The sequence below is a fragment of the Meles meles genome, chromosome 21, assembly GCF_922984935.1.
Source record: "Meles meles chromosome 21, mMelMel3.1 paternal haplotype, whole genome shotgun sequence".
NCBI lineage: Eukaryota > Metazoa > Chordata > Mammalia > Carnivora > Mustelidae > Meles > Meles meles.
In genome coordinates, this window is record NC_060086.1 from 11,944,195 (window position 1) to 11,968,942 (window position 24,748).

Here is a 24,748-nt window from a genome sequence, read left to right on the forward strand (position 1 = left end):
AAATAAAAAAAAAAGGAAAAGTGATTACTGGATTTCATTTTTTATTCCTTGGAAAGGACAATGGAAAGCTGCCCTAACTATGTATGGGAGCAACAGAATGCTTCTTAAATAACTGGTCACCACTACCTGTTTCTGCCCAAACACCGAGGCAATATTTTCCTTTATGCTGCAGCTCCCGCTGGTGCAGACCACCGGCTGCCGTCTCCCTTGTCCCACCTGATTGCTGCAGCTGACACGGACGCCCGCCGAAATGATACAGTACGCGTGCAAGACCTGGACCATTTTGGCGTACTCCTGGGTGAAAAAAACGCAAATGCCAGACTCCGCGTTACTTTAATCCTACAAGAACTACATGATTCAAGTCAAAACACGCATCTACCTCTGTACGTGGTGTAAAAGAGAATTCACCAGCTCCGGTCCCTAGTCACACTTCTCTCGTGCCCACGGTGTCCATGCCCACTGCTGTAAATTTATTTTTATTTATTTTATTTTTATACTTAGAGAGAAAGAAAGCATGAGTGGGGAGGGATGAGGGGGAGGAGCACAGGGGGAGAAGGAGAATCTCAGGCAGACTCCCTACTGAGCCAGAGCCTGACACCGGGCTCCGTCCCACGACCCTGAGGTCATGACCTGAGCCAAAAAAAAGAGTCAGATGCTCAACTGACGAGCCACCCAAGGGCCCCCATGCCTGCTGCTATAAAAATCCAAAAGTGCATTCCCTTCAACCCTGTAATCCTTTCTCTGTTAAAAATATTCTATTCTTATAGAAAGACTGGCACAATCAATCAAAGATATATGACAAAAATGTTCACTTGATCAATTGAAAATTGAAAAATTAACCTAAACAACCATCAACAAGAAGCTAATTACGGGACATCCCTATCATGGCAGAATGATAAAGACTAAAGTAATGAGTCAGCCAAAAAGGTACCTACAATATATAATATGATCCTAATTTTTAAGAAAAAAAAAAAAATCAAAACATACGCATAAAGGTTCTGTACATCTGTATACATGTTTGGACATACACCAAACTCTGGGAGGTCAGCTGAGACAACATCAACTTTCTACTACCTACAACTCTGTATTACTTAAATGTTTCATATTCTGTATTGCTTGATTTCCTTATACTAATTATTCAATTTATCTCCATTTTTTTTTCAAGATTTATAAAGATGCGAAACTAAAAGGAGTCTGGAGAGACATGTAACAATCTGTCAACAGTGGTCATCTCTGGCAAAGATGAGTTCTTTATTCCTATAATTTCTGAAGCACCGGTTTTCTTACGATGAGATATAAAAAAAGTTTTTTTCTATGTAAAAAAATTTTTTAATAAAGATTTTATTTATTTATTTGGCAGAGATCGTAAGTAGGCAGAGAGGCAGGCAGAGAGAGGAGGAAGCAAGCTCCCGATGAGCAGAGAGCCTGATGCGGGGCTCCATCCCAGGACCCTGGGATCATGACCTGAGCCGAAGGCAGAGGCTTTAACCCACTGAGCCACCCAGGCACCCCAAAAATGTTTTATTTTTAAATAAAGGGACGCCTGGGTGGCTCAGTAGGTTAAGAATCTGCCTTCAGCTCAGGTCATGATCTCAGGTTCCTGGGATTGAGTCCTGCACTGGGCTCCTTGCTCAGCAGGGAGCCTACTTCTCCCTCTTCCTGCTGCTCTCTCTCTCTTTCTGACAAATACATTTAAAAATCTTCAATAAATAAATAAGAAAAATGTTTAAATTTTGCCTGTAGCAAATATACATGTTTGTGAAATGTCATAGTTAAACCAGTACAAACTGCTTTATGAGAAAGTTTTTAGCTGCCTATATTTATATCACTTTTTGATTATGAAAAAATATATATACAAAACAGAAAAGCACAAGGAAGACAGCAAAAAGCACACATGATCGCACATCCCAGGGTAACCACTGGTGACAGTCACTCATCTTCACTTCCAGCCTTCTTTCTACACATTTTAGGCCGGTTACTTTGTTTTTATAAAACTGTAGTTACCTGAAGTATAATTACGTATACATATATTTATACACACTTTTTAACTGCTTTTTTAAAAAATATTTTATTTGTCAGAGAGAAAAAGAACACAAGCAGGGCGAGCAGCAGGCAGAGGGAGAAGCAGGCTCCCCACTGAGCAGGGAACCTGATGTGGGACTCGACCCCAACTGAAGGCAGATGCTTCACTGAATGAGCCACCCAGGCGCCCCTATAACTGCTTTCTTAAACACAATTATATAACATTCGGTTACTTCATTTTCATTCAACTTCATACAAGTTGTAATAAATCATTTTTTAGGAAACCAAGAAAAATAATCTTATTAAGACCACAGATGGGGGCACGTGGGTGGCTCAGTCAGTTGGGCATCCAACTCTTGATTTCGGCTCACGCTGTGATCTCAGGGTTGAGAGATCGAGCCCCCAACGGGCTCCACACTCAGTATAGAGTCTGCTTGAGATTCTCTCTCTCCCTCTCCTTCTGCCCCGTCCCCACCCCCAGCTCCTGTGCAATGCTCTTGCTCTCTAAAATCTTTAATAAAAACAAACAAAACTACAGATAAAATTTAAAAATTTACTTCTTAAAGAACTCAATCCCATGTTAGAACACTTAATATGCCTTGATGATTTTTTTTTTTTCCCCAAGAAAAAAAAAGTGGGGTGGGGGTAAATCAACCTAAAGTACAGGCTTTGGTGGGAAAAGGTAAACCAAGCACTTTACAGAAAAATTCAGGGAAGAGAATTCACCAAAGGGTTAACTTTAGTTTCATGCATGTTATGCCACTGAGGCTCTGGGACGCTGGGGTTCTGGACTGACTGTACCTTTTTAATATTCCTTTGAAACTCTTTATGACGTACAGGAAGCGTGTGAAACAGCTGCTGCACACTGACGGTCGTCCCTCTGGGGCGTGGGTGGTGGGTTTTCTGGACGATCTTCCCATTGTGATCAAACACCAGTCGAGTCCCGACCTTCGCAGATGTGTGGCAGGTGGAAATAGTCACATCGCTGTGAGAGAGAGCAGGCGCCACGGGATCAGAAACTCACAGGGGCTGCGAATCACATGCTCATTTTTCTGACTTTCGTGCTCTAAAACCCCTCCTGAAAAAATGCGGATCCCTCTGAGACCATCCAAGAAAGTTTCCATGAGTGAGGAGTCGTCATAGCATCTAAGCCTTCGCACCTAGCGGACAGTGAGACAGAGTTCTGTAAATGTTCTGTTTTGATCAAAGCTTTGATATTTGTGTTTTGATTAGGCTGCAAAATAAAAGATCTCAGAGCTTACATATTAATGAATGAAGATGTATTTCTCAGTTTTAGTCCTACTGTTCTAACAATTTTTAACAAGGATCAAAAAAATATTATAGTTCCAATGTATAAATGACAATTCATATAAATTTAGAATCTGTTATACATAATTAAGAACTTTGGTTAAATTTTTTTCCTAGGGGCGCTTGGCTTAGTCGTGAAGGGTCTGCCTTTGGCTCAGGTCGTGATCCCAGGGTCCTGGGATTGAGCCCACATCTGGCTCCCTGCTCGGCAGGAAGCCTGCTTCTCCCTCTCCCACTCCCCCTGCTTGTGTTCCCTCTCTCCCTCTCTCTAGCAAATAAATAAAATCTTTTTTTTTTTAAGATTTTATTTATTTATTTGACAGACAGAAATCTCAGGTAGGCAGAGAGGCAGCCAGAGAGAGAGGAAGGGAAGCAGGCTCCCTGCTGAGCAGAGAGCCCGATGCGGGGTTTGATCCCAGGACCCTGAGATCATGACCTGAGCCGAAGGCAGAGGCTTTTACCCACTGAGCCACCCAGGCACCCGCAAATAAATAAAATCTTAAAAAATTTTTTTTTCCTGACCGTTTAAATAAATCAAAACCAACACGACTATAACTTACAGTCTCTGTGCTGTTTTGACACGGAGAAGGGCAACAATTTTCTTTACAAGAGTATTTACTTTGTTTCATTGCTTACATTTCGAAAGTATTACCACTTAGATTGGCAGTAAGATAAAACAGAATGTGGAAGTTAGAAGTTGAAGCATTCAGGATAGAAAAGAATAAGCAATGATTCTAATCCATACATTTTCATTTTCAGAGAGATTTTTTTATAAGGGGTCGAGTTAGTAGACAAAAATATTCCATCACCTCAGTGCACAAAGTGAGCTCAGAGCTTCTCCCCGAAAGCCAAAAGTTTCAACGTGAGTTAGGTCAGCAAAGTCTTGAATCTTAGAAGTGTGATGTTTCAGAGCTGAAAAAGAGGTACACGGTAAGACCCAAGACATCTCAAGTGATATACCACTGACTATTCACAATACCTGCTAAAGTAACTGGTTTCTAAAAAGTCATTTTTGTGTTTCCAAAGACTGTGAGTCAGTTTTTGAACCATTTTGCCCAAATATTTTAAAATAGGATGAGAAAAATTCAACTTACTTAAGCCTTCAAAGTTGTCTTCTTCTACCCCGCATCCATTGTCTGAAACTTCAATGAGAGCCACCCCATAGTCTTTAAGCCTGAGATCTGAAAAGTTTAACATACTCATTTCTCAAAGAACTAGTCCATCAAAAGCATTTATAGTGACACGATTTATAACTTACCTAACGCAAAGGTGAGTCATAACTATACTCATTTAAATGTACTATTGTCATTTCATTTGGTGTATTTCATTTTTTTAAAGGCCCTCTTGGCAAATTATTAACCAGGATAAAATAGTTGCATTTTCTTCCTTTCCTTCCTACCTTTCTTTCAAAAGGATCATTTTAACATAGTCATTAAAGAGATGAGGCTCTGGAATCTGACTTCCCAGAATCATGATCCCAGCTGTGGAACCTCAAAAGCTGCAAATTCCTGTGCCTTCATTTTCTTATTTGTAAAACAGGTAAAATTACAACAATAATAATTCTTATCTCATAAGGTTGTTCTGAATCTTAAAAAGAGCCATGCGGCACATTAGTAAGAACAAAATAAAAGGTAACTGCGTTTACGATTACTACTATCTACCTAAGTATGAGGCACCTAAGAGATGCTAAATTAAAGTTTAAGAAATAAAATTTCTGGGGCGCCTGGGTGGCTCAGTGGGTTAAAGCCTCTGCCTTCGGCTCAGGTCATGATCCCAGGGTCCTGGGATCGAGTCCCGCATCGGGCTCTCTGCTCAGCACGGAGCCTGCTTCCCCGACTCTCTCTGCCTGCCTCTCTGCCTGCTTGTGATCTCTGTCTGTCAAATACATAAATAAAATCTTTAAAAAAATAAAATAAAATTTCTCAGTCTACCAACATTTGATGGTCTCATTACAATCACAAGTGTTTCTTGAATAAAGGAGTAAAAACTGATGGTTCCCTGTGGCTTAAGACTCTCCCGAACTTACCGATAGTAGTGGCTCCAGCATCCACGCTATTTTCAACCAACTCCTTCACAGCAGTACTTAAACTGAGTACTACTTGTCCAGAACAAATCTGATGGACTGACTTGCGATCGATAGGTTTGATGGCCTTCGCAAGTTCTGTGCTAAAGACACGCGTTATGAGAACCACAGTGAGGATGCATTTATGTATTTTCATCTTGGTTTTAAATGCAGGAGATGAGTCGTCTCTACTAATAGCTCACGCATCTGACACGTGCGTTTATTACATTAGCATATCCATTGATTACATTCACAAATACACATGTTGTCCTACAATTCTTACACTTTCGTCAAAAAAAATCCTCTGAATAGATACTTCCAATGCAATGGATATTTAGAAATTTAGTTATGCTGGGATCTACATGGAGGAAACACATGTACCCCTCCACCAATGGGTCTATAATCTTCGGTGACAATGGGCTCTTCTTCTGACAAGTGAAAGCAACACTTCTCCCACCAGTAGAAAACCCAACAGCACGGTGGGAAATACACACTGTTTATGTGAAAACCAAAACCATCTTAGAAACTGGGTACCTGTTATATAACTATTTCCATAGGAGCCTTTGAATCTCCCCTCCAAGTCCTGCCTGACAGCTGCTGCTTTAGCAAAAACCCCCAAAGTTCTTGCTGTACCTACCTTAAGAGTTTCACAACCAATCTGTTTCTACTCTCTCCCTATTCCAATCCACCCTCAACGCTACCAGTTACTTAAGAAATCACAGAAATGGACAAGTAACTTCTCTGCCTAAAAAATCTACTAGTACAGGTGTGCCCAGCTGGATCATTTGGAGGAAGATGGGACTCTTGATCTCGGGGTCCTGGGTTTGAGCCCCATACTGGGTGCAGAGATTACTTTAAAAATAAATAAATTAATTAAATAAACTTGGGGGGGGGATCTGCTAGCATCCCATTGTCTGTTATATGAAAATCTAGTCCTATGAAAAACTGGACCCAAACCTACTTTTCTCTCGTTCTCTCCAATCCTCCGTTCACCAATTCCCCTATATTCTAGTTACAACAAACTGTTTCCTGAATATCACAAGCTCTTTTAGACAGTGCACCTTGTCCATACACGTCTGTCTAGACCGTTCCCCTCTTCCTCCTCTGCCTAGCAAACTCCTGCTCATCCCAAGAACACATTCCTTCTGTTCACTAGTTTAGCAATTTTTTTTTTTTTAAGAGGCTCAATGGATAATGTGGTTTTAATAGAACCCAGGAGCCTCCCTGCGAGAGAAATCTTTGGGTAGTCTCCCACAACTGCTAACACACAGCAGACCCTCAATAAACTATAAAACAAGCAACAAACATCTTTACTCTTCATTCCGCCTTGCAAAAAACTTCTCTCAGGTTTCTCTTAAATGTGGAGACTGCAGAGGACAACACAAAATGGAAAGAAGTGTCTCTGACACTTACTTACTCGGCAACACACCACAGGCCACAAGTCCACTTCCGAATTTATTTTGAGGAAGGGGGATGAAATATGTAAACACGGACAGCGAATGTGCAAGACTAGCCGGGACACTCGCCCCTGCGAACTGGGTTACTAGCCAGCAATGATATGCTCAAGGGGATGCCAAACTTCTGCATTTTTGAAACCTGTGCGGCTATGCAAACTAGCACGTGCCTTGAAGCCTCCCCCAAATAATCGCAATTTAAAACAAAAAAAAAAAAAAAAGAGAGAGAGAGAGAGAGAGAGAGAAACCAGGTAGAAAGGAAGTGAGTTCAGTTTCCTGGGATGTCGTGCTCCCGCTGCCAGTCCCCGGACACGTCCAGGCGTCTAGGCAGAGCTTGCCTGGGAGCCGGCCGGATCCCCCCGCCGACCCCGACCGCAAAGCGCCCTCGAAAGGGCAGCGGGTCTGGGGAGCGCCGAAGAGCCCGCTCCGGGGCCCCCGCAGGCTCCCCCAGCGCCGCGGTCTCCTTCCCTCCCTTTCAGGGGTCTGGAACGCCGTGGGCATCAAGGATGGCTACCGCGAGGGGACACCGCACGCATCGCTCACCTCGGCCCTTCCGCTAGCTCCATGGATCCAGAACCCGACCCGCCTCCCGGACTCGATACAGTTCCCGATGCAGCTCCCACGGAGGCTCCGCCTCCCTGTCGCCCATTGGCTGCTTCCGACACCGTGCCCCGCCCCTTCCGGATGGGGCCTCCGTCGCTTCCCACACCCCCTTCTTGCCGATTGGTTGTGTAAAAAGTCGAGGCTGTGACGTCCCGAGGGTGCGGGCCAATTAGGCCGCACGGACTGCGCTTTCCCGAAAGGCCGCAGCCGGATCGGAAAGGAGGTGGCTGTAGGCTCTTGTGGTGTCCGACGGTTTCTGAGCGTTCGTGTCCCTCACCCGCCCCCTTCCGTTCTTCGGCTCCCAGGATGCCGATGTACCAGGTAAAGCCTTATCACGGTGGCAGCGCGTCCCTCCGTGTAGAGCTTCCCACCTGCATGTACCGGCTCCCCAACGTGCACGGCAGGACAGGCAGCCCGGCGCCGGACGCAGGCCACGTGCAGGTAGGACAGCGCGGCCCCGCCCCGCCCCCACCCGCTCTGAACGTACGTTTTCCCCCACCCCCACCCGGTCCAGTGCGCAGGCGCCTTGTCTCATCCGCCGTCTTCCACCCAGTGCGCAGGCGTCGTGGCCGGGCCAGTGGAGTTGAGGACGTGGGGGACCTGGGATCCGACCTGGCGGCTGTACCCCGGCCCGACGCTTGCTTCAGCTCGGTGTGCGCGTTCTGTTTATTAAAGAGTTAGTTCTCTTGTATCTGTTTCTGTTTCCGCTTATGGCTACTAAAGCTTTTCTGTTGCCAAATTGTAGCCACAGAAAAGTGAGGAGCACGTTATTTTGAGGAATTCTAAAGCGAACTCCATAGTCACCCAAGTTAACAGGACGTTGTCAGCGCCCCGAGTGCCCGACCTCGGTGGTCCGTGTGTCCTGAGTCTGCGCCCCGCCGTCTTGAGCTGCCTTCCGCTGACCTGGCTCCCGGGGCCGCTGGGGGCGGGTCAGCCTCCGTGAGCGGCGAGCTGTGCTATAGACCAGGGCGTGCACCGGAGCTGGAGCTCGGGGTGGGATTGCCGGCTGTCGGGGGTGGGATGTGTTCACCTGGACCCGGTAAACCGCTCCCCGAGCGGCGTGTGTGCAGGTTTGTGTGCTCCTCGGCCGTGGGCGCGGAATACCTGGTGCGTGCACCCAACGCTGGTGGGTGCACCGTGGGAGCCTCATGTAGTTTTTACTTTTTATTTTTTTTATTTTTTTTAGATTTTATTTTATTTACTTGACAGACAGAGATCACAAGCAGGCAGAGAGGCAGGGAGAGAGAGGAGAGGAAGCAGGTTCCTTGCTGAGCAGAGAGCCCGATGCGGGGCTCGATCCTAGGACCCTGGGATCATGACCTGAGCCAAAGGCAGAGGCTTTAACCCACTGAGCCACCCAGGCGCCCCCTCATGTAGTTTTTAGTTCAGGTTTTCTAGACTTCTGAATCACTGGAGCTCCTTGTCGCGTTGGCTGATCATTTTGGTGGTCTCTTTTGTAAAGTGTCTGCCCAAGCCTTTCTGGTTTTCATTGGTTGCAAATTGCACGTCTTGGGTTTACAGGCTTATTAGGTCCGTTCCAGCTGAAGAGGCGGGAACAGGTGATTTTTGTAGTCCGTTTTCTCTTGGGGTGTTATCCTTCACTTTAAGTAGGCTGCAGGCCCATGGCTACAACTCACAACTCTAAATCAACACCTGAGCTGAGTTACTGACTGAACCACCCAGGGGCCCCCTCCTTCACTTTGTCTTGCGTCTTCTGCCTAGATTGGAAGGCTGGTGGTTGGGTTAGTTGGCAAACAGTGATACAGTTGTTGTCTCATGAGGGAGCTAAGACAGAAATAGCACCGTGATCCACAGCCGTTCAAGTGCACTGCCTCAGGAAACTGAGGACAAAACCCAGACCCAGAGTGGGAAGTGTCACATCTCATTTGATACAGAGTCTTTTTTTTTTTTTTTTTGAGTATGCTGCTTAACTTCCTCGGCCTTTCAACTGTGACCTTCTAAGACACCCAGGCCCACTTGTTTAGCAGATGATAACAATATAGACAAATAATTAGAAATCAAGCATATCACAGGCAGATAGGAGCAACACAAAGGATAAACTGTTTCTGAAATGCGTATAAAAGAAATGGATAAACACAGTATGCCCAGGCTTGATCTAATCTGAGCAGGAAAACAAGGGAAGGGTACAGGTAAAGCAGATGTCGAGCATTTCCTCATTCCTCACATCAAGACGGGTGGAACCAAGCTGTCCTGGGCTCCCAGTCACAGGCCACTGTTACAAATGCAGGATTTGTTTTATGCATTGTTTACTGTGCTGACTGGAGTGGAGAATCCAGTAGGCACTTCCTTGCCCGGGTTTATCAGGGATCCTACTCCGGTTTGTAGAATTGAGCAAGCTGGTGCACACACAGCGTGCAAATCAGACCCGCTAAAAGGGACTGGAAGGCTCCTCGAGGACTATCACCGAGGAACAGACAGATACTACACACTAGCAGCCCTACCCGTCACACCCTGCACCCAGACTTATTTCCATTCAGCACCTCATTAATTCCTTGCCACACTGAAGTAACTCTTTATGCTTCTTTGCTCTACCCACAGGTCAGTCGTCTTACATTTCTTTGCTGTTGGTCTTAAACAAGAGCGGCAGGCTAGGGGAGGTGAGAAAGTGCAGATTAGGAGAAGAGGGAGGGGCGTCACAGGTAGAAGGAACAGAACAAAAGCCCTGTGGCAGATGGGGGCATGGTGGGTTTTAGGGACCCAAAGGACAGCACAGCAAGTGGAGAGCATGGGGGAGCGTTTTGGAGAGCAGATGGTCAGAGGACAGGTCACACAGGCTATTTCTCAACCCTAGTTAACGGCTTTGTTTTCAGGCAAGGAGCCTATGAGGTTAACGAGGAAGAGCAGTGATGTGATCCACATTTGTTTTCATCTCTCTGGCTGCCGTCTTAGGAGTGGGTTGGAGAGGTGACCAGTGGAAGCAGGCCAAGTGAAAGTGGTATCTTGAACTTGGGCAGTGACAGCTGAGGCAAGCTTAGAAGCCAGTGGATTCCAGGGGCTCCTGGGTGGCTCAGTGGGTTAAGGCCTCTGCCTTCAGCTCAGGTCATGATCTCAGGGTCCTGGGATCCAGCCCCGCATCGGGCTCTCTGCTCAGCGGGGAGCCTGCTTCCCCTTCTCTCTGCCTGCCTCTCTACCTGCTTGTGATCTCTCTCTGTCAAATAAATAAAATCTTTAAAAAATAATAAAAAAAAAAGTAAGTCTGTAGAGATTTGAGTTTTTTTTTCCTCAGCAAATGTTATTGGTTACTTTGTAGCAGTCACTATACCAGGCAAGAAAGATGCAAAGATTCAGTGAACAAAGGACGTAAGCATTCCATACTTCAGAAGCTCTACATTTCAGCAGTGAAAAGGTTCTGGATGATTCTAAGATGGAAGAGTGCCAGTACTGTGTGGAGAATGACGTGGGGAAATTGATCATCTGACCCCATGGACTTACATTCCGAAGTCATATGATGCATTTTGTTTAGCCTCCTTGTGGTCCATTTTCCCTTCACTTGGTATAAATTGCTAAGTTACATTCTCATTGCCCCCCCCCCCAGTGTTTTTCTATTTGTTAAATAAACAAAGTATTTTGAACTGATTTGACATTAAGAATAAAGAACAATGATTTGGGTTCATTTTCCGTGCTCTGTTCTTAAATTACCTGAAATACGAGTCCTACAACTTCAAAATGGCTTTCAGTCATGTGTTTTTGTTGTAAAGCATTTGGGATCTCTTTGCAGGACTCTTGGACTGTGGGAAAAACGAGATGATTCTGCTGCCTCGTTTTAATATCTTTTCATGGGTGGGGGGTTTGATGAATTCATGGAATTCAGCAGAAGACAACTGATCAAATTTGAACACTGCCGTGATATTAGAGGAAATGAACGTTTTGATGTCGGTTTGTTTAGGAGGAATCTGACCCTTCTCTTCAAGCTCTTGAGTCCCGCCAAGATGACATTTTAAAACGTCTGTACGAACTGAAAGCTGCCGTTGATGGCCTCTCCAAGATGATTCAGACACCAGACGCAGATGTGGATGTAACCAACATAATCCAAGCTGATGAGCCCACTGCTTTCTCGACCAGCGCATTGGACTTAAATTCAGTGCTCGGAAAGGTGAGTCCGTCTGGAGGTCTGTAGAGAACGCCAGCGGCGAGGTTGTTGTTAGTGCTGGGAAACTGTGCTCTTGTGATTCAAGCTTTGGTTTTCTAGTTCTCAAAGGTGGTACAGAGAGCATGTTCTTTTTTCCTCCCCTAAATGATCGTGCCTTTGCACAGAAGAGATTTGTGAGCTATGAGTGAAGCCAAAGCAAGTTGTTTGTAAAGCTGCTTGACTTCTCAGACCCAGTGGAGAAGAACTGGGAGGATCCCTAGGCAGGGATAGGAGTTGAGTTTCAGCTCCCCACCATTCCAGGCCGTGTGTGACGCAGGCCAGAGATGGGCATCACTCCAGCAGCCTCCAAGCCTAGACAAACAGGCCTGTGTCCCCTCAGTGCTTCTCAGGTCCAGCGAGTCCATCCTGACTCTGAGAGCAGCCTGAATCCGAGTGTTGACCGCCTAGGCCATCTCATGGGTCAGGTGTCTGTTGCTACATTCAGTTTGTAGTCTTAGAATTAAGTTGCATCCGCCACCTCTAAAGATCAGTCTGCGGGCTTTGGCTAATTTAGGTGACAGTGTGATATGCAAAAAAGAGTATCTTATTTCTAAGTGGTATTACTGAGAGTACAAAAGAATCCCAAGAAGCCTCTGGAGTTGATGGTAGAAGTGCTACTGTGTGAGACCTGACAGGTGGAGGCGGGGTTGCAGGGTCTCCCGGGTGACCTTGACCCTCTGCACTCAGGTTCTTTGATCACCCGGTATGTTTGCCTCCACTGAGGACCCGAGACCCGGCCAGGCCCCCAGGGAGCCAGTCTAGTTGACAAATCAGTGGTCACGCAGAGCTGTGCCTGTGCCTCAGGTGCTGGGAAGGCTTCCCCGGGCACATAGTGGTTAAGGTGAATTTTGATACCTCCGAAGGCATAGCATCGAGTTCAGAGAACTACAAAGCATTCGTGAATAGGTGGACGTGATGGCCTTAGGTTGGTAGTGCTAAGACTCTTAGATCGTGGTGGGGTGTGTACAGAAAGCCAAGGAATTTGAATTTGGCCTCCATGGTATTAAGGAGTTTATTATAGAGTAAATGCATGAAATAAAGTCCACATCTAAAAAGGCAGTATGTTTTAGTCCTTTAGTTAAGGTTTTTCAGGTTTTTCAGACTTAGCCTGCTTGCCGTCACCAGTGACATTTGGAACCAGGTCCCTATTCAGGGAACTCTTCATTGACTCAGGCAAACCCATGTAGAAACCATGCTGTCGGGTGGTCAGGTGTCGGAAAGATTTGGTAAATGGGGTGATTGCATGTTTTTTGTTTTTTGTTTTTTAAATAACTTAGGAAGTGTCATTCTTCATGTGTTGTTTTACTGACTTCACAGCGAAGTCAGCCTTCTATTTGCGGATATCCGCTGCGCCAGGGTTCAGGGCTGGAGTCGGCTCACATCCCTGCTCCACTTCGTACTGAGCCCCGTGAGCTGGCAGATTGCCTCCCCAGCTGGGAGGTGGGGGTGACAGTGGGCGCTGAGGATGCCGTTCAGTAACCCAGGGCAGGCCCTGAGAACAGCGCTAGGGACCCAGGCACTCAGGTGGCTGCTAACGGTCTGTGCTGTGTTTGGGCTTCCCCTGCAGGATTACGGGACGCTGAAAGACATCGTGATCAACGCAAACCCAGCCTCCCCTCCCCTGTCCCTGCTGGTGCTGCACAGGCTGCTGTGCGACCACTACAGGGTCCTGTCCACCGTGCACACGCACTCCGCAGTCCAGAGTGTGCCAGAAAACCTCCTCAGGTGCTTTGGCGAGCAGGCCAAAAACCAGCCCCGGCACGAGTATCAGCTGGGTTTTACTCTGATCTGGAAGAATGGTAAGCAGGGAAGGCGGGGCAGGGCTCGTAGGCTCTGAAATGAGAGGGGCCCCCTGAGTTCAGTAAGAGGCAGCGAGGGGCCGGGACCAGGACATTCTTCAGCCGCTTACTGTCGGGTCACAGCCCCTATAAGTCTAGGGAGTGTGTGGGCTGGTTCTGGAAAAGGAGCACAGATGAGCCTTATGAGGACGGACAGGGACTCCTGGTTTCCAGTCCTCATCCTGCAATTAAATTCTGAGGCACAGAGGTTGGAAAATAGGTCTGCAGTCCCTTCTGGCTTGAAAATGGTCATAATCAAATACCAGAAATGGTGACTTTTTTTAACATAGAGCTTGCGTTCTATAAATATCCAGTTCAAACTTTCTTGATCAAACACATTTTGGAGGGGCAGCTGGGTGGCTCAGTGGCTTAAAGACTCTGCCTTCGGCTCAGGTCATGATCTCAGGGTCCTGGGATCGAGCCCCACATCGGGCTGTCTGCTCAGTGGGGAACCTGCCTCTCCCCCCCCCCCCCCCGCCGCCTACTTGCGATTTCTGTCAAATAAATAAAAATAAAATCTTTTAAAAAAAAAAGACATGTTTGGCGACCAGACAAAATGTGACGTTCATGAAAATTCGTTCCTTTGCCACCAGTTCCCAATCATCAGCAACTGCCCTCTCCCCATTTGTTGTTGAAGCTGTTACCAGACACCGTGTGCTTCTTGCCTTTCAGTGCCGAAGACTCAGATGAAGTTCAGCGTCCAAACCATGTGTCCCATCGAAGGAGAAGGGAACATTGCACGGTTTCTGTTCTCTCTGTTTGGCCAGAAGCAGGACGCCGTAAATTTAACCCTCATAGATAGCTGGGTGGATATCGCGATCTTTCAGCTGAAAGAGGGCAGCAGTAAAGAGAAAGCTGCCGTGTTCCGCTCCATGAACTCCGCTCTCGGGAAGAGCCCCTGGCTGGTGGGGAATGAACTCACCGTGGCCGACGTGGTGCTGTGGTCGGTGCTGCAGCAGACAGGCGGCTGCGGAGGGACGGTGCCGGCCAACGTGCAGAAGTGGATGAGGGCGTGCGAAAACCTGGCGCCCTTCAGTACGGCCCTCAAGCTCCTCCAGTGAGTTTCCGTAACTCTGAAAGGTTGACTGCGAGAATGGTGCTGCCTCAGGCCTGTCGTGGGTGAAGGAACCTGTACTCAGATCAGTGTGTTTCGGCCAGTTGCCTAGAATCAATAAAGGCGTCCTATGATTTGTGGGTTTCACTTTATTTAAAATTCATCCAAGTCGTGGGCACGTGCCAGCGTGCAGACACTTTTTTGAGATACACAGTGAACGCATCCCATTGGGGCCTGTGAGAGACGTGGGTCGGTGGGGAGTGCTGAGTAAAGGGGACGCTGTGGGAACGGTGCAGGGGGCAAAAACAGGAACACTCCTGCCAGAGCTACTTTGGGATGATTTAGAGATTCGGGGGCAAGAGACACAAAGCTTAGAAAGGGCAGGAGTCTGGAGTGATGCCAGACAGAGAAGAAGGTTGGAGGAGGTACATGGCGCTGCTGAGAGCCAGGCAGTGAGCTCCTCGGACATCTTCCTGGTAATCGACAGGCAGCCAGTGCAGGCCGGGGCGCGCACGGTGACAGGCGGGGTAGGGACACGTACCCAGATCTGCGCAGAAGGACGTTCTAGAGGACAACCTGGTGGTGAGCAGCGTTCAAAGGGGAAAGAGTTGAGGACGGTGCCTAAATCTCGGAGACTGGACAGTGATACTAAAAACCAGGAGTTTGTGGGATACGAGCAGGAAGAGAGCAAAATAGGTTTAGTTTAGAGCCAGTTTCAGTTCAAAGTGCTGGATCATAAAAGAATTCCTTAAGGACACAGTTTGGGAGAACTTCTACAACTTTAATAAGTCTTATCCAGGCTCACTACATAGAACTATACCATCTATCCTCTAACACAGACGAAATTTACATTCCAGTTCACCAGAGAACGAGAAGTCCACATTCTCATTTACGGAGCCTAATTAATGCAGGTCAGGCACATCCCCATCTTTCATGTCGTCCTTGGCCCCTCTCTCCTGGGAAAGGAGACTCAGCTGCTTCTTTAGTTCTTCGATTTCTTTTTCTTGCTCCAGTATTTTCATCTGTAGGGTGAGATTAACCTGTCAAGAGAAAATGTTAAATTCCATTTAAATGGCCTCTTCCATTTTCAATATACAGGCCTACCTCCTTTTGCCCGATACGCCTGAATTCCAGGCCCCGCAGTTCGCGAAGCGGCGCCAGCATCAGGTCCCCACGGCTCCGTTACTAACTGGGCACCTCAGTCCACGACACACGTCACCACCAGGGGCCAGCCATCACTTTCTCATGGCACACACCCAGGCCATGTGTGTAGCTGTGTTGCCGTGTGTCCCGACAACGGACAGAGCAGCAAGCTCGTGGAGAGCAAGGAGGCTGGTGGCGGCATCAAATTGCAACGTGTGGTCTTAGAGAAGGAACGGCCAGCCAAGGGGGTGCTGCTCCTGCCGCCGGAGTGTGCAGCCCCAGGACCAGGCGAAGAGGACTTAGCAGAAATGAGGAAAAGGATGACGATGCCCCAGAGAAACTGACACCAGCAAAATTCACACTGAAAGAACTCTCAGAGGTCTCTCACAGCTTCAAAAGTGCGAAGGATAAAACCTTGGTCGCTGCTCCAAGCTTAGGAGTGGACAGTTCACCAAGGCCCAGAAAAGACCCTCCCTCTGTATCCTAGGTTCTACGGCGAGCTGCGGGCAGGCAGTGTTCAAACCACTCTTGAGCATGTCAATTCTTAATTACAGGGCACTAATAAATAGTAGTTTTACCACTTGCTTCACTTCTACATACCTCCGCAACTGACAGAGTTTTTAATATTCTGAGAAACACTTTTGAAGGTCACAGGGCAGCCGTAACTTCCCGTGAATTACTAAGATCCCCTTGCGTGGTCTGAGCTCAGCGTGGTCATTTTCACAGTCCTGTATGAACGATCACGCAAACCAAAGACCGCCTGTCCACACAAGTTTTCTCTCTATAGGCATGTGGAGGCTATTTAATAAAAAAATTCTACAAGAGAAACACCATAAATGCCAAATAACTATGGTCTCTGATAACTAACTTAACTTGGAGTTAGAAAATCCCTTCCATAGCAGGAGATAAATTTAATCACCACATCTGTTGTTTCCAAAGGCACTACACCTTCCTGTTTACCACTGAAGCTAGTAAAATTCACGGTTTTACCTGAAACTTAGTAACCCTCAAACAGAAAATGAATCGACGGAACAGTTACTACAAACAGCACCCAGACCAGTGTGCGTCAGAACGACTTCAGGTATCTGTTACACAAGGGCCATGGCCCCTCTGCCCCCAGACTTCTCCCTTAATAGGTCAGGGCAGCTGAGAGGGCCTGAGAAGTCCGTCAAGTCCCCGAGGATTTTATGCTGGTGGCCTGGAGAATAACTCTGAGGACGCACTGTGGCTCACACACTGTGGGGGCAAACATCACTTGGGGATCTCATTAAACTCAGATTCTGATGTGGTACATTGGCCATGGTCACCCTGCTTACTGGGACTATGAAGAGTGTGCTTCTGGGAACTCTGAGAATGAACTGAATCTGGTTTCCATAAACCTTACTCTAAGCTCAACTGTTCTTCCTGAAACTGGATTCACAATTTAAATTCTAATTCAAGCTTCGTATTTTCCTCAGGGGTCCCGGCTGGCTCAGCCGGTGAAGCATGTGACTCTTGATCTCGGGATTGTGGGTTTGGGTATAAAGATGACTTTAAAAAAAAAAAAAAGAAAAAATGTATGTACGTACATTTCCAGAATTTTGGAAAAGTTCGCTCTGCAGCAGCTGAACAGCAGACGGTCTCTGAGATGCATTCCTTCTCGTTAAGTGCTGGATATACTTGGCTTGCACGGGACACCTCTTACTGAGGGATTCGGGTATCTGACCACTTCTTAAACCTGTTAAAACGTGTACTCGCTCCATTTCTGTTCCAAACGGCTGAAAGAGCTCTAGCAGGATCACACCCAAGCTATACATATCTGACTGGAAAAAGCGGGGGAGAGAGAATTTAGTGGTGAAACACAAAGAGAGACTAACATCTCCATTTCAGTGTACCATCCTCTCAAACACAAGATTTCTGAAGACGATTTAGACCCTACAGTGCAGGGAACACAGTGGGCAAGCTTAACCCCTGCAGAGGCAAGTGTCTGCTGCCTAGAATCATGGCCCTGAGGGACAGCTGACTGGTACCGCCACAATTCCCATCTCTTCAATACCAAGAAGGGGCATCCATAGGCACAAGGCCGGCCGGGTGAGGGGCAGGGAGAACCCCAGCGCCCAGTCACTACCATACCAGTGACCGCCCAGCACTCCCTGACAATCCCAGTGTGGAGCCGCCTGCCTGAGAGATGGGAGCTCACACATGCTGGGGCGAGCTGCAGGGGGTGGTGTCCCCGAGGCCTGCTCCCGTCCCCTCTGCCTCCACACACAGCAAAGCACTCTGGTAAAGTTGAAGACACTGCAACAAATCTGTGTTACTTTTCCTGAAATCGTTTTTCGAGGAAGGTCTTTACCAGGTAGGATTTAAAGAAGAGCCATGGTCTTTTCCTGGCAGTTCACACCCTGCCACTAAAAAAACTAAATGATTCATCAAAAGGAAGAAAACTCATTAGGCTGTTGTTTTGAGAAAAGGATTTCCTCTACCATTCCCTCAAGGAACAAAATGGATTAAAACTCTTCAGTATCTTCATTCTGCTTCAAAGGGAGGCAAGCACCACACTTCCTGTTCTATCAGTGAGCGTGTGTTTGTGGAAACAGAAGACAGGCAGAAACAGGCTTCTGGGAATTCTGGCCTCCTGACATAAACTGTGCCATTTTAAAAGACACGCTCACTTCAAAGATAATTTAGGACACCACAGATTTAGAAGTGCAGTCAGATTCAGGTAAAAAGTGAGGTTTCCTGTTAGCGGCGGTCTGATGTAACAGACAACCTATCCTACTCTGTTTCCTCCAAACACACCTCAACACGAGCCCTTCCACTGCACTTACAGTGCTTCTGTCACTAGGCCAGCAGAGCAGGCCCAGCCCCGGGGGAAAGCAGCAAATACTACCTTGGCGTCGTACTCGGATCCTTCCAGCTGCTCAGGCGAAGCATACAGGCAAGTACCCACTCTGGACGTGTGCGTGGGAGTCCCTGTAATTTGAAAAGCCAATATTAAACGCTGCAGAGTTCCCACTGTCGACACTAAGGAACACGGACTTGAGCAGGGCGCTGTAGGGAACGATGGCTGCTTTTTGTCTTACTTTTGCGATTACATTAAGTCTAAGAGTCTCTTTAAATACTGACAAGTTCAGTCGTGTTTTTTTCTCAAAGCAAGCAAGCAAGAAAGAAAAGAGTAGAGAAGAAAAAAGAAAAGAGAAGAGGAAAGAAAGAAAAGAAAAGAGAGCAACCCGAATAAACTTACTCTTCCCATCCCTAGCGATCCAGTCTGCGTTCTTCTGTATGATGTCTGTGCAGGCCAGACCAAAGTCTCCTATTTTTACTTGCTGATCAGAGCCATGAAGAAAAATATTTCGGGGCTGTAAACAAACAGAACAACTCCTTGGTATTCTTAAAACAGTAAAAATGTGCAGACGTTGAAAGTTTTCAACTCAGGAGCAAGTAGCCCCTCAAAAATTAAAAATCAGAGCAGTGGTTCTAAAACTCGGCTGCACATCAGAAGCACCAGGGGAGCTTTAAAAAAAAAAAAGTCCCAACATCCAATACAATCAGAATTCTCGTGGGTGGACACAGGCAGCAACATTATGTAAAAGTCCCCACGGTACTCCGAGTTTGAGAACCACTAACGCAGAGCACACCCTGTACACAAGCGCCCCCAGAGAAGCATCTAGAAACTACTGTCCTCTCTAACAAGTCAAAGACTGATTGTCTTTAATTTTTTAATGAGAAAACTTTGATATTTTTTAAAAGCTCCTCGGTGATTCTTTTATGTTTGCCAGGGTTGGGGGCCACTAGGTCATGCTATGAAAGGTATGCGTTAGCACCATTTAAGCAACTGGGGCAGACCCCGAACTTCTCCCGATGGAACTAATCCTGTACCCATATTGGGGGAGAGGGAGTCTACACTCAAAACGAAAATATATATATATATATATTTTTTTTTTTTTTGATAGAAATTACAACTAAGCAGAGAGGCAGGCAGAGAGAGAGAGGAAGGGAAGCAGGCTTCCCGCTGAGCAGAGAGCCCAATGCGGGGCTTGATCCCAGGACCCTGAGATCATGACCTGAGCCGAAGGTGGAGGCTTTAACCCACTGAGCCACCCAGGCGCCCCCGAAAATATACTTATGTTAAAAGTTGGGTTTTCTTACTTTAAATGTAGTTAATTTTAATTTTTTATTTTCATGTAGAAATTCCTCTTTTAGCTTTTTTTTTTTTTTTAATAGCTAAATGGAAGAGAACACAGAAATAACCCTATGTCTAAGATACTAATTGGGGCACGTTTTTGTGATTGAGTCAAGTCCCAAAAACTGCTTCAAGGGGTGCCTGGGTGGCTTCTTCTTTGAAGCGTCTGCCTTCAGCTCAGGTCATGATCCCGGGGTCCCGGGATCGAGCACGACGCAAGCTCCCCACTCAGCTGAGAGCCTTCTTCTCCCTCTGCCTGCCCCTCACCCCGCCGGTGCTCTCGTTCTCTCTCTAAAAAATAAATAAAATCTTAAACAAACAAACAAAAAAAACTCCTCCTGTTTGGCACTGTATGACCTGGGAACAAAGTTTGAGGAAGTTGGGTCTGAGACAAAAATGAATCGTGTTCACAGATCCGACTCTGGACAGTTCTAGAACGGTTCTAGAATGGAACTGAAGGGATCACAATGAGACTGAAATGGAACAATTCCGTCCTGTGTGTCCCCTGAACTTCCAGGTCCCCACTCTTAAGTTCCGCTCATGGGCAACATAACCAAGAGAGGCAGCAGGGAGCTGGTCGCTGGCGGTGCGAAGGCCCTGGAAGAAGAGCCGGCTGCTGCCCTCCACACCAGACTCCATGAGGCCATCCTGAGGGAGGACTGTGCGGCAATCCAGGTGCTTCTGAGAAGCCACCCCGTCAACCAGCCCGTGACCATCCTGGCCAACTCCACCAGCCACCGACTGCTTCTGAACCAGGTACCCTCCTCTTGCTCTGTCACTTGCAGGGGAAAGACACCATGCTTTGGAAGGCCCGCAACCTAGCTGCCGTGAGCTCATTAAACCTCCCAGGGCCCCCACGTGCTGGTCGGTGGTGGGACAGTTCGCCTCCAGCACCCTCTGCGCCCAGGGAGGGCTCTTCCAAGTCCGCATACCCCCCTTCCAATTGCTGACATGAGAAAAGATGCTGATATATGCTTCATGAGACATACGCTGACGTGAGAAAAGACAAGAATCCATTTGGCTGGTGAACCATTAATGTCGTTCTCTCAGATATACCAGTGGGGATTACATCTGTATGAAGGAATTATTTTTCTCCCTTTTTACCTATGCTTTTTCATTTTTCTGAGTTTTTATGCAATGATTATAACCTTTAGATTTCTTTTCTCCAAAAGTCACTGTCTCCTTTACCCCGCCTTCTTCTCGCATCTTGCAGTCATGCCATAAAAGTCACTACTTATTATAGATGCATTTTAAGAACCGGAATAAATAACCCCGCTAGTCACGGAAGAAACGCTGCGCTATCTTTGAAACCCGGGAAATGCAGGTTTTACTACTGATACTAAGACTTTGGCAAACTCTTTTTTTTTTTAAGATTTTTTTTATTTGACAGAGATCACAAGTAGGCAGAGAGGCAAGCAGAGAGAGATGGGGAAGCAGGCTCCCCGCTGAGCAGAGAGCCCGATGTGGGGCTCAATCCAAGAACCCTGAGATCATGACCTGAGCCGAAGGCAGAGAGGCTTAACCCACTAAGCCCTCAGGCACCCCGACTTTGACAAAGTCTTAAAAAACACAAAACCTGGGGCGCCTGGGTGGCTTGGTGGTTTAGGCCTCTGCCTTCGGTTCAGGTCATGATCTCAGGGTCCTGGGATCAAGCCCCGCATCGGGTTCCCTGCTCAGCGGGGAGCCTGCTTCCTCCTCTCTCTCTCTGCCTACTTGTGATCTGTCTGTCAAATGAATAGAATCTAAAAAAAAAAACAAAACAAAACAAAAAAAAACACACAGAACTTACTTTGTCAATCACCCTGTGGGTTAATTTAAGGACTAAGTGACTTAGTAGCAATCACCATTAATTTTACACTATGAGCTCTCCATGAGAATCAACTTCCAAAGCTTTACGTGATGTATTTATGTTGCATGGGTAAACATGCATTTCTGTAAAACACAGATTTTATATGAATCTTACTGGTTTGGGCTCTTTTCAAACACTCAAAAAGAAAATTTCAATGCACACACCAGAAAAATATTGACCTGAGATACTAAATTCACTTACTTCCTCTGACAGAGCAGGTGTACACAATGACTGCTTCTCCCTGCACAGGCCTACATGTAAAGTGGTCTGCTTTCTCCCCCAAAGCAGACGCAGTCCGTCCACCCCATTCACCTGGCTGCCGAACACCACAAGGCGCAAAGTTTGCTCTGTTTGTTGGAACACGGTGCTGACCCGGAAGTCAGGTAAGTGAACTCAACAGCGATCAGTTCTAAATGAGGATACGCATGATTTACATGTTCCTCTCCCTGGTCATGTCTGGACTCACCCATTCTTCGGGGGTTATGGACTTGAAATACCATGACCCTGTCTTGAATGAACCAATCTCCTTACTGGCTAGACGAGGTACTGGGAAAAACCGGCAACGATGCAGGAACACAAGACAGTCGGCCCACTTCAGGCTTCTTGGGAACTAAGCGCTCAGCAGGGATGCTGCAGAAAATGCATGAAGTGCTGGCCACAGCCCTCAGTGAGCTAAAACCCTCAGTTAGGTATGGAAAATAAGTAAACAGAAACAGACAATGCATTTTCTTGTTATTCCCCCCACTAGAAAGAACACTTCATCAAAGACGACTTTATCTCATGTACCAATAGACTTCACCACCTAAACCAATGCCTGACACCAAGTACCAACAAAGAATCATGTGGTGTGAAAACTATATGACTTCTTGCCCCTGTAACATTAACAGAAAGGAAAGCCCCAAATCCTCAGCACATTCCAGAAGAGCCCGCCAGCTTGTCTGGCTGGAACCCTCACCCCTGCATGGCCCTGCGCAGCTCTGCAGGCCCTCTCCCAGTCCTCCACGGCCGGACGTCACCAACACACCCCCTCCCCAACAGGGGCTCCTCAGTACACCCTCTAGGGCGTTCCTACCTCTTAGAACTTGGCCCATTTGCAATACTGACCTAGTTACTTCAATACGTTTCACGTCTGTCATGCTGGACGGTCAAGCCCCACAAAAGCAGGGACTCCATGCTGTTTACCATTTCCCTAGCGTGGGGCCTTACGTTAAATAAATACACGTAAACTAAAAATCATTTTCAAATTTCAGTGAAGCAGTCAGGTGTTTGTAACAGACTTTCCCCTTTCTCTGCCAAAATAAAGGAATTCTGGAGGCAATCCTGAGAGTTCAGTAGAGCACGTGATGGACATTGTAAAACCCTCATGGCACCTGAGCTCCCCCGAAATGCTGTCATATCCCAAGAAACGAATGCAGACTTACAAACACTTCTTTGAAGCAGGCGAGGGGAATCACTTTAAATAAACATTGCCTTAAGTCTTTGTGTAGAACCGTTTCCACTGTGAATACGGTGTAATCTGCCATCAATCTCTACTCTAGGGACACGAAAGGCCTCACTGCACTTCACCTGATGCTACTGCACTGGCCAATCACTTCTACCACGTGGACAAAACCAGGGAACAGAATCCAAAGGATCCTGACAGACATTCAGAGTAACGCTGTGATGTGTCTCCGCGTTCTGTGCGAACACGGAGCTCAGGTGAACGCTCGAGTGGACAACAGCAACAAACCTTCACCCCTGCACCTGGCCATCACCTACGGGACCTACCCAGTCCTCTCCATCTTAGCCCAAAATGGCGCCCATGTCAACGCTGTTAATGAATCCAGCATGACACCCCTGCACATGGCCGCCGACATACTGAATAAGGAGATGATGGAGACGCTGATCGCCTGTGGCGCCCACGTGAACTGCACCGTGTCCTCCACGGGGAGCACGGCCCTCAAGCTGGCGGTGTGCACCGCATCGAGCAAAGCAGGCCGGCTGCTGGCCGCGGGGGTGGGCTGCATCCGTCTGCTGCTAATTCACGGAGCCAAAGTAAATGCCCAGGACCATGAAGGTCAAACAGCCATCCATGAGGCATGCTTTGGAGGCAGAGAGGCCATCATCAACCTCCTGCTCGAATTTGAGGCAAACGTTAACATATTAACGAGAAACGGGGAGTCTCCGATATACATGTACCTCCAGCGCAGCTCCAACATAAGGGACACAAGGCTCCTCGCCAGGCTCCTCTATCGCTCCTACCCTCTGAGACTGACCAATAACCAAGGAATTCTACCTGCGGGAATCATGCTACCAGAATTCCGCCTCTTAAGGGAAACCCTAATAAAGTTAGCTCAAAAGCCCTTATCTCTCGAGGACATCTGTAAAAGACACATCAGAAACATTTATGGTGACAAATACAAACTACACTTAAAGCAACTTCTCCCAGTGAAGATCTGGAACTCTCTATACAGTTATTATGACTTAGCTTACCTCTTGAAATAGAACCTCAAAGTTTCACCAGCCACAGAATTTCAGTAACTCACGCCCCAATCTCTGGCTAGACTCAGACCCAGAAAACACTCGACTCATCACCGTGTACCTCCCAGATGTACACACTGGTTCTTAAACTTTTTTTCAAAAAATAAAATGATTTGCACATTAACTTTTTGTTCCCAAATCTTCCTTTAAAGGCATTTTCCACAATCTACTTTCTTTGTTCAAAAAGTAAGCAAATTGAAACTCTTCTGCCAAAGAAGTAAATCTATTTTCTGTCCCTTGATAGTCTTTTGTGGATAAAAACTGAAATAATCACAGATTTCTTTAAACAGCAGGAAAAACTGCCCATGTTGAATTTCCTTGTTACATAACTGCAGAGGCAGATCTTACCTCTGAGGCTACAATAACGGGATTTTCGTCAGCATTAAATACATTTAACATCATCTACTCCATGAGAATCCGAAGCACACTCACTACCTGAAAAACACTACTATTCCCACAGAGAACTTCTGAATGCCCTAAGATGGCTGCCTTTAAATTCAATCCAGGGATGCATGGGTGGCTCGGTTGGTTAAGCACCTGCCTTCAGCTCAGGTCATGATCCCAGTATCTGAGGATCGAGTCC

At 46.9% G+C, this 24,748-nt stretch overlaps 4 protein-coding genes across 11 annotated transcripts in view; 2 read left to right on the top strand and 2 right to left on the bottom strand.

The window, feature by feature from the left end:
* Window positions 1-7,576, bottom strand: part of PMS2 (PMS1 homolog 2, mismatch repair system component) — a 28,219-nt gene extending 20,643 nt beyond the window's left edge. For both annotated transcript variants that reach the window (XM_045992814.1, XM_045992813.1), the window contains exons 1-6: window positions 7,390-7,576; window positions 5,357-5,496; window positions 4,425-4,511; window positions 4,140-4,242; window positions 2,824-3,007; window positions 127-294 (exon numbers count right to left, since the gene is read on the bottom strand). In XM_045992814.1, the coding sequence (XP_045848770.1) occupies window positions 127-294; window positions 2,824-3,007; window positions 4,140-4,242; window positions 4,425-4,511; window positions 5,357-5,496; window positions 7,390-7,412 (705 nt within the window). In that variant the 5' untranslated portion in view covers window positions 7,413-7,576. The remainder of the gene's footprint in view (window positions 1-126; window positions 295-2,823; window positions 3,008-4,139; window positions 4,243-4,424; window positions 4,512-5,356; window positions 5,497-7,389) is intronic.
* A 74-nt stretch (window positions 7,577-7,650) lies between these two features.
* Window positions 7,651-14,625, top strand: AIMP2 (aminoacyl tRNA synthetase complex interacting multifunctional protein 2). 3 transcript variants are annotated; one of them, XM_045992822.1, is made up of 4 exons: window positions 7,651-7,770; window positions 11,357-11,563; window positions 13,167-13,398; window positions 14,110-14,625. In XM_045992822.1, exons 1-4 carry the CDS (start codon window positions 7,756-7,758, stop codon window positions 14,496-14,498), a joined length of 843 nt encoding a protein of 280 aa, XP_045848778.1. In that variant the 5' UTR covers window positions 7,651-7,755; the 3' UTR covers window positions 14,499-14,625. The 3 variants fall into 3 exon arrangements, with proteins under 3 accessions (XP_045848778.1, XP_045848777.1, XP_045848779.1); XM_045992821.1 differs by having other exon boundaries at window positions 7,756-7,890; XM_045992823.1 differs by lacking the exon at window positions 7,651-7,770 and adding an exon at window positions 8,406-8,519.
* A 626-nt stretch (window positions 14,626-15,251) lies between these two features.
* EIF2AK1 (eukaryotic translation initiation factor 2 alpha kinase 1) overlaps window positions 15,252-24,748 on the bottom strand; it is a 28,084-nt gene continuing 18,587 nt past the window's right edge. For all 5 annotated transcript variants that reach the window (XM_045992818.1, XM_045992816.1, XM_045992817.1 and 2 more), the window contains exons 12-15: window positions 18,858-18,972; window positions 18,504-18,586; window positions 17,203-17,436; window positions 15,252-15,531 (exon numbers count right to left, since the gene is read on the bottom strand). In XM_045992818.1, the coding sequence (XP_045848774.1) occupies window positions 15,394-15,531; window positions 17,203-17,436; window positions 18,504-18,586; window positions 18,858-18,972 (570 nt within the window). In that variant the 3' untranslated portion in view covers window positions 15,252-15,393. The remainder of the gene's footprint in view (window positions 15,532-17,202; window positions 17,437-18,503; window positions 18,587-18,857; window positions 18,973-24,748) is intronic.
* Window positions 20,316-24,183, top strand: ANKRD61 (ankyrin repeat domain 61). Its single transcript, XM_045992824.1, has 3 exons — window positions 20,316-20,552; window positions 21,931-22,028; window positions 23,184-24,183. Exons 1-3 carry the CDS (start codon window positions 20,337-20,339, stop codon window positions 24,127-24,129), a joined length of 1,260 nt encoding a protein of 419 aa, XP_045848780.1. The 5' UTR covers window positions 20,316-20,336; the 3' UTR covers window positions 24,130-24,183.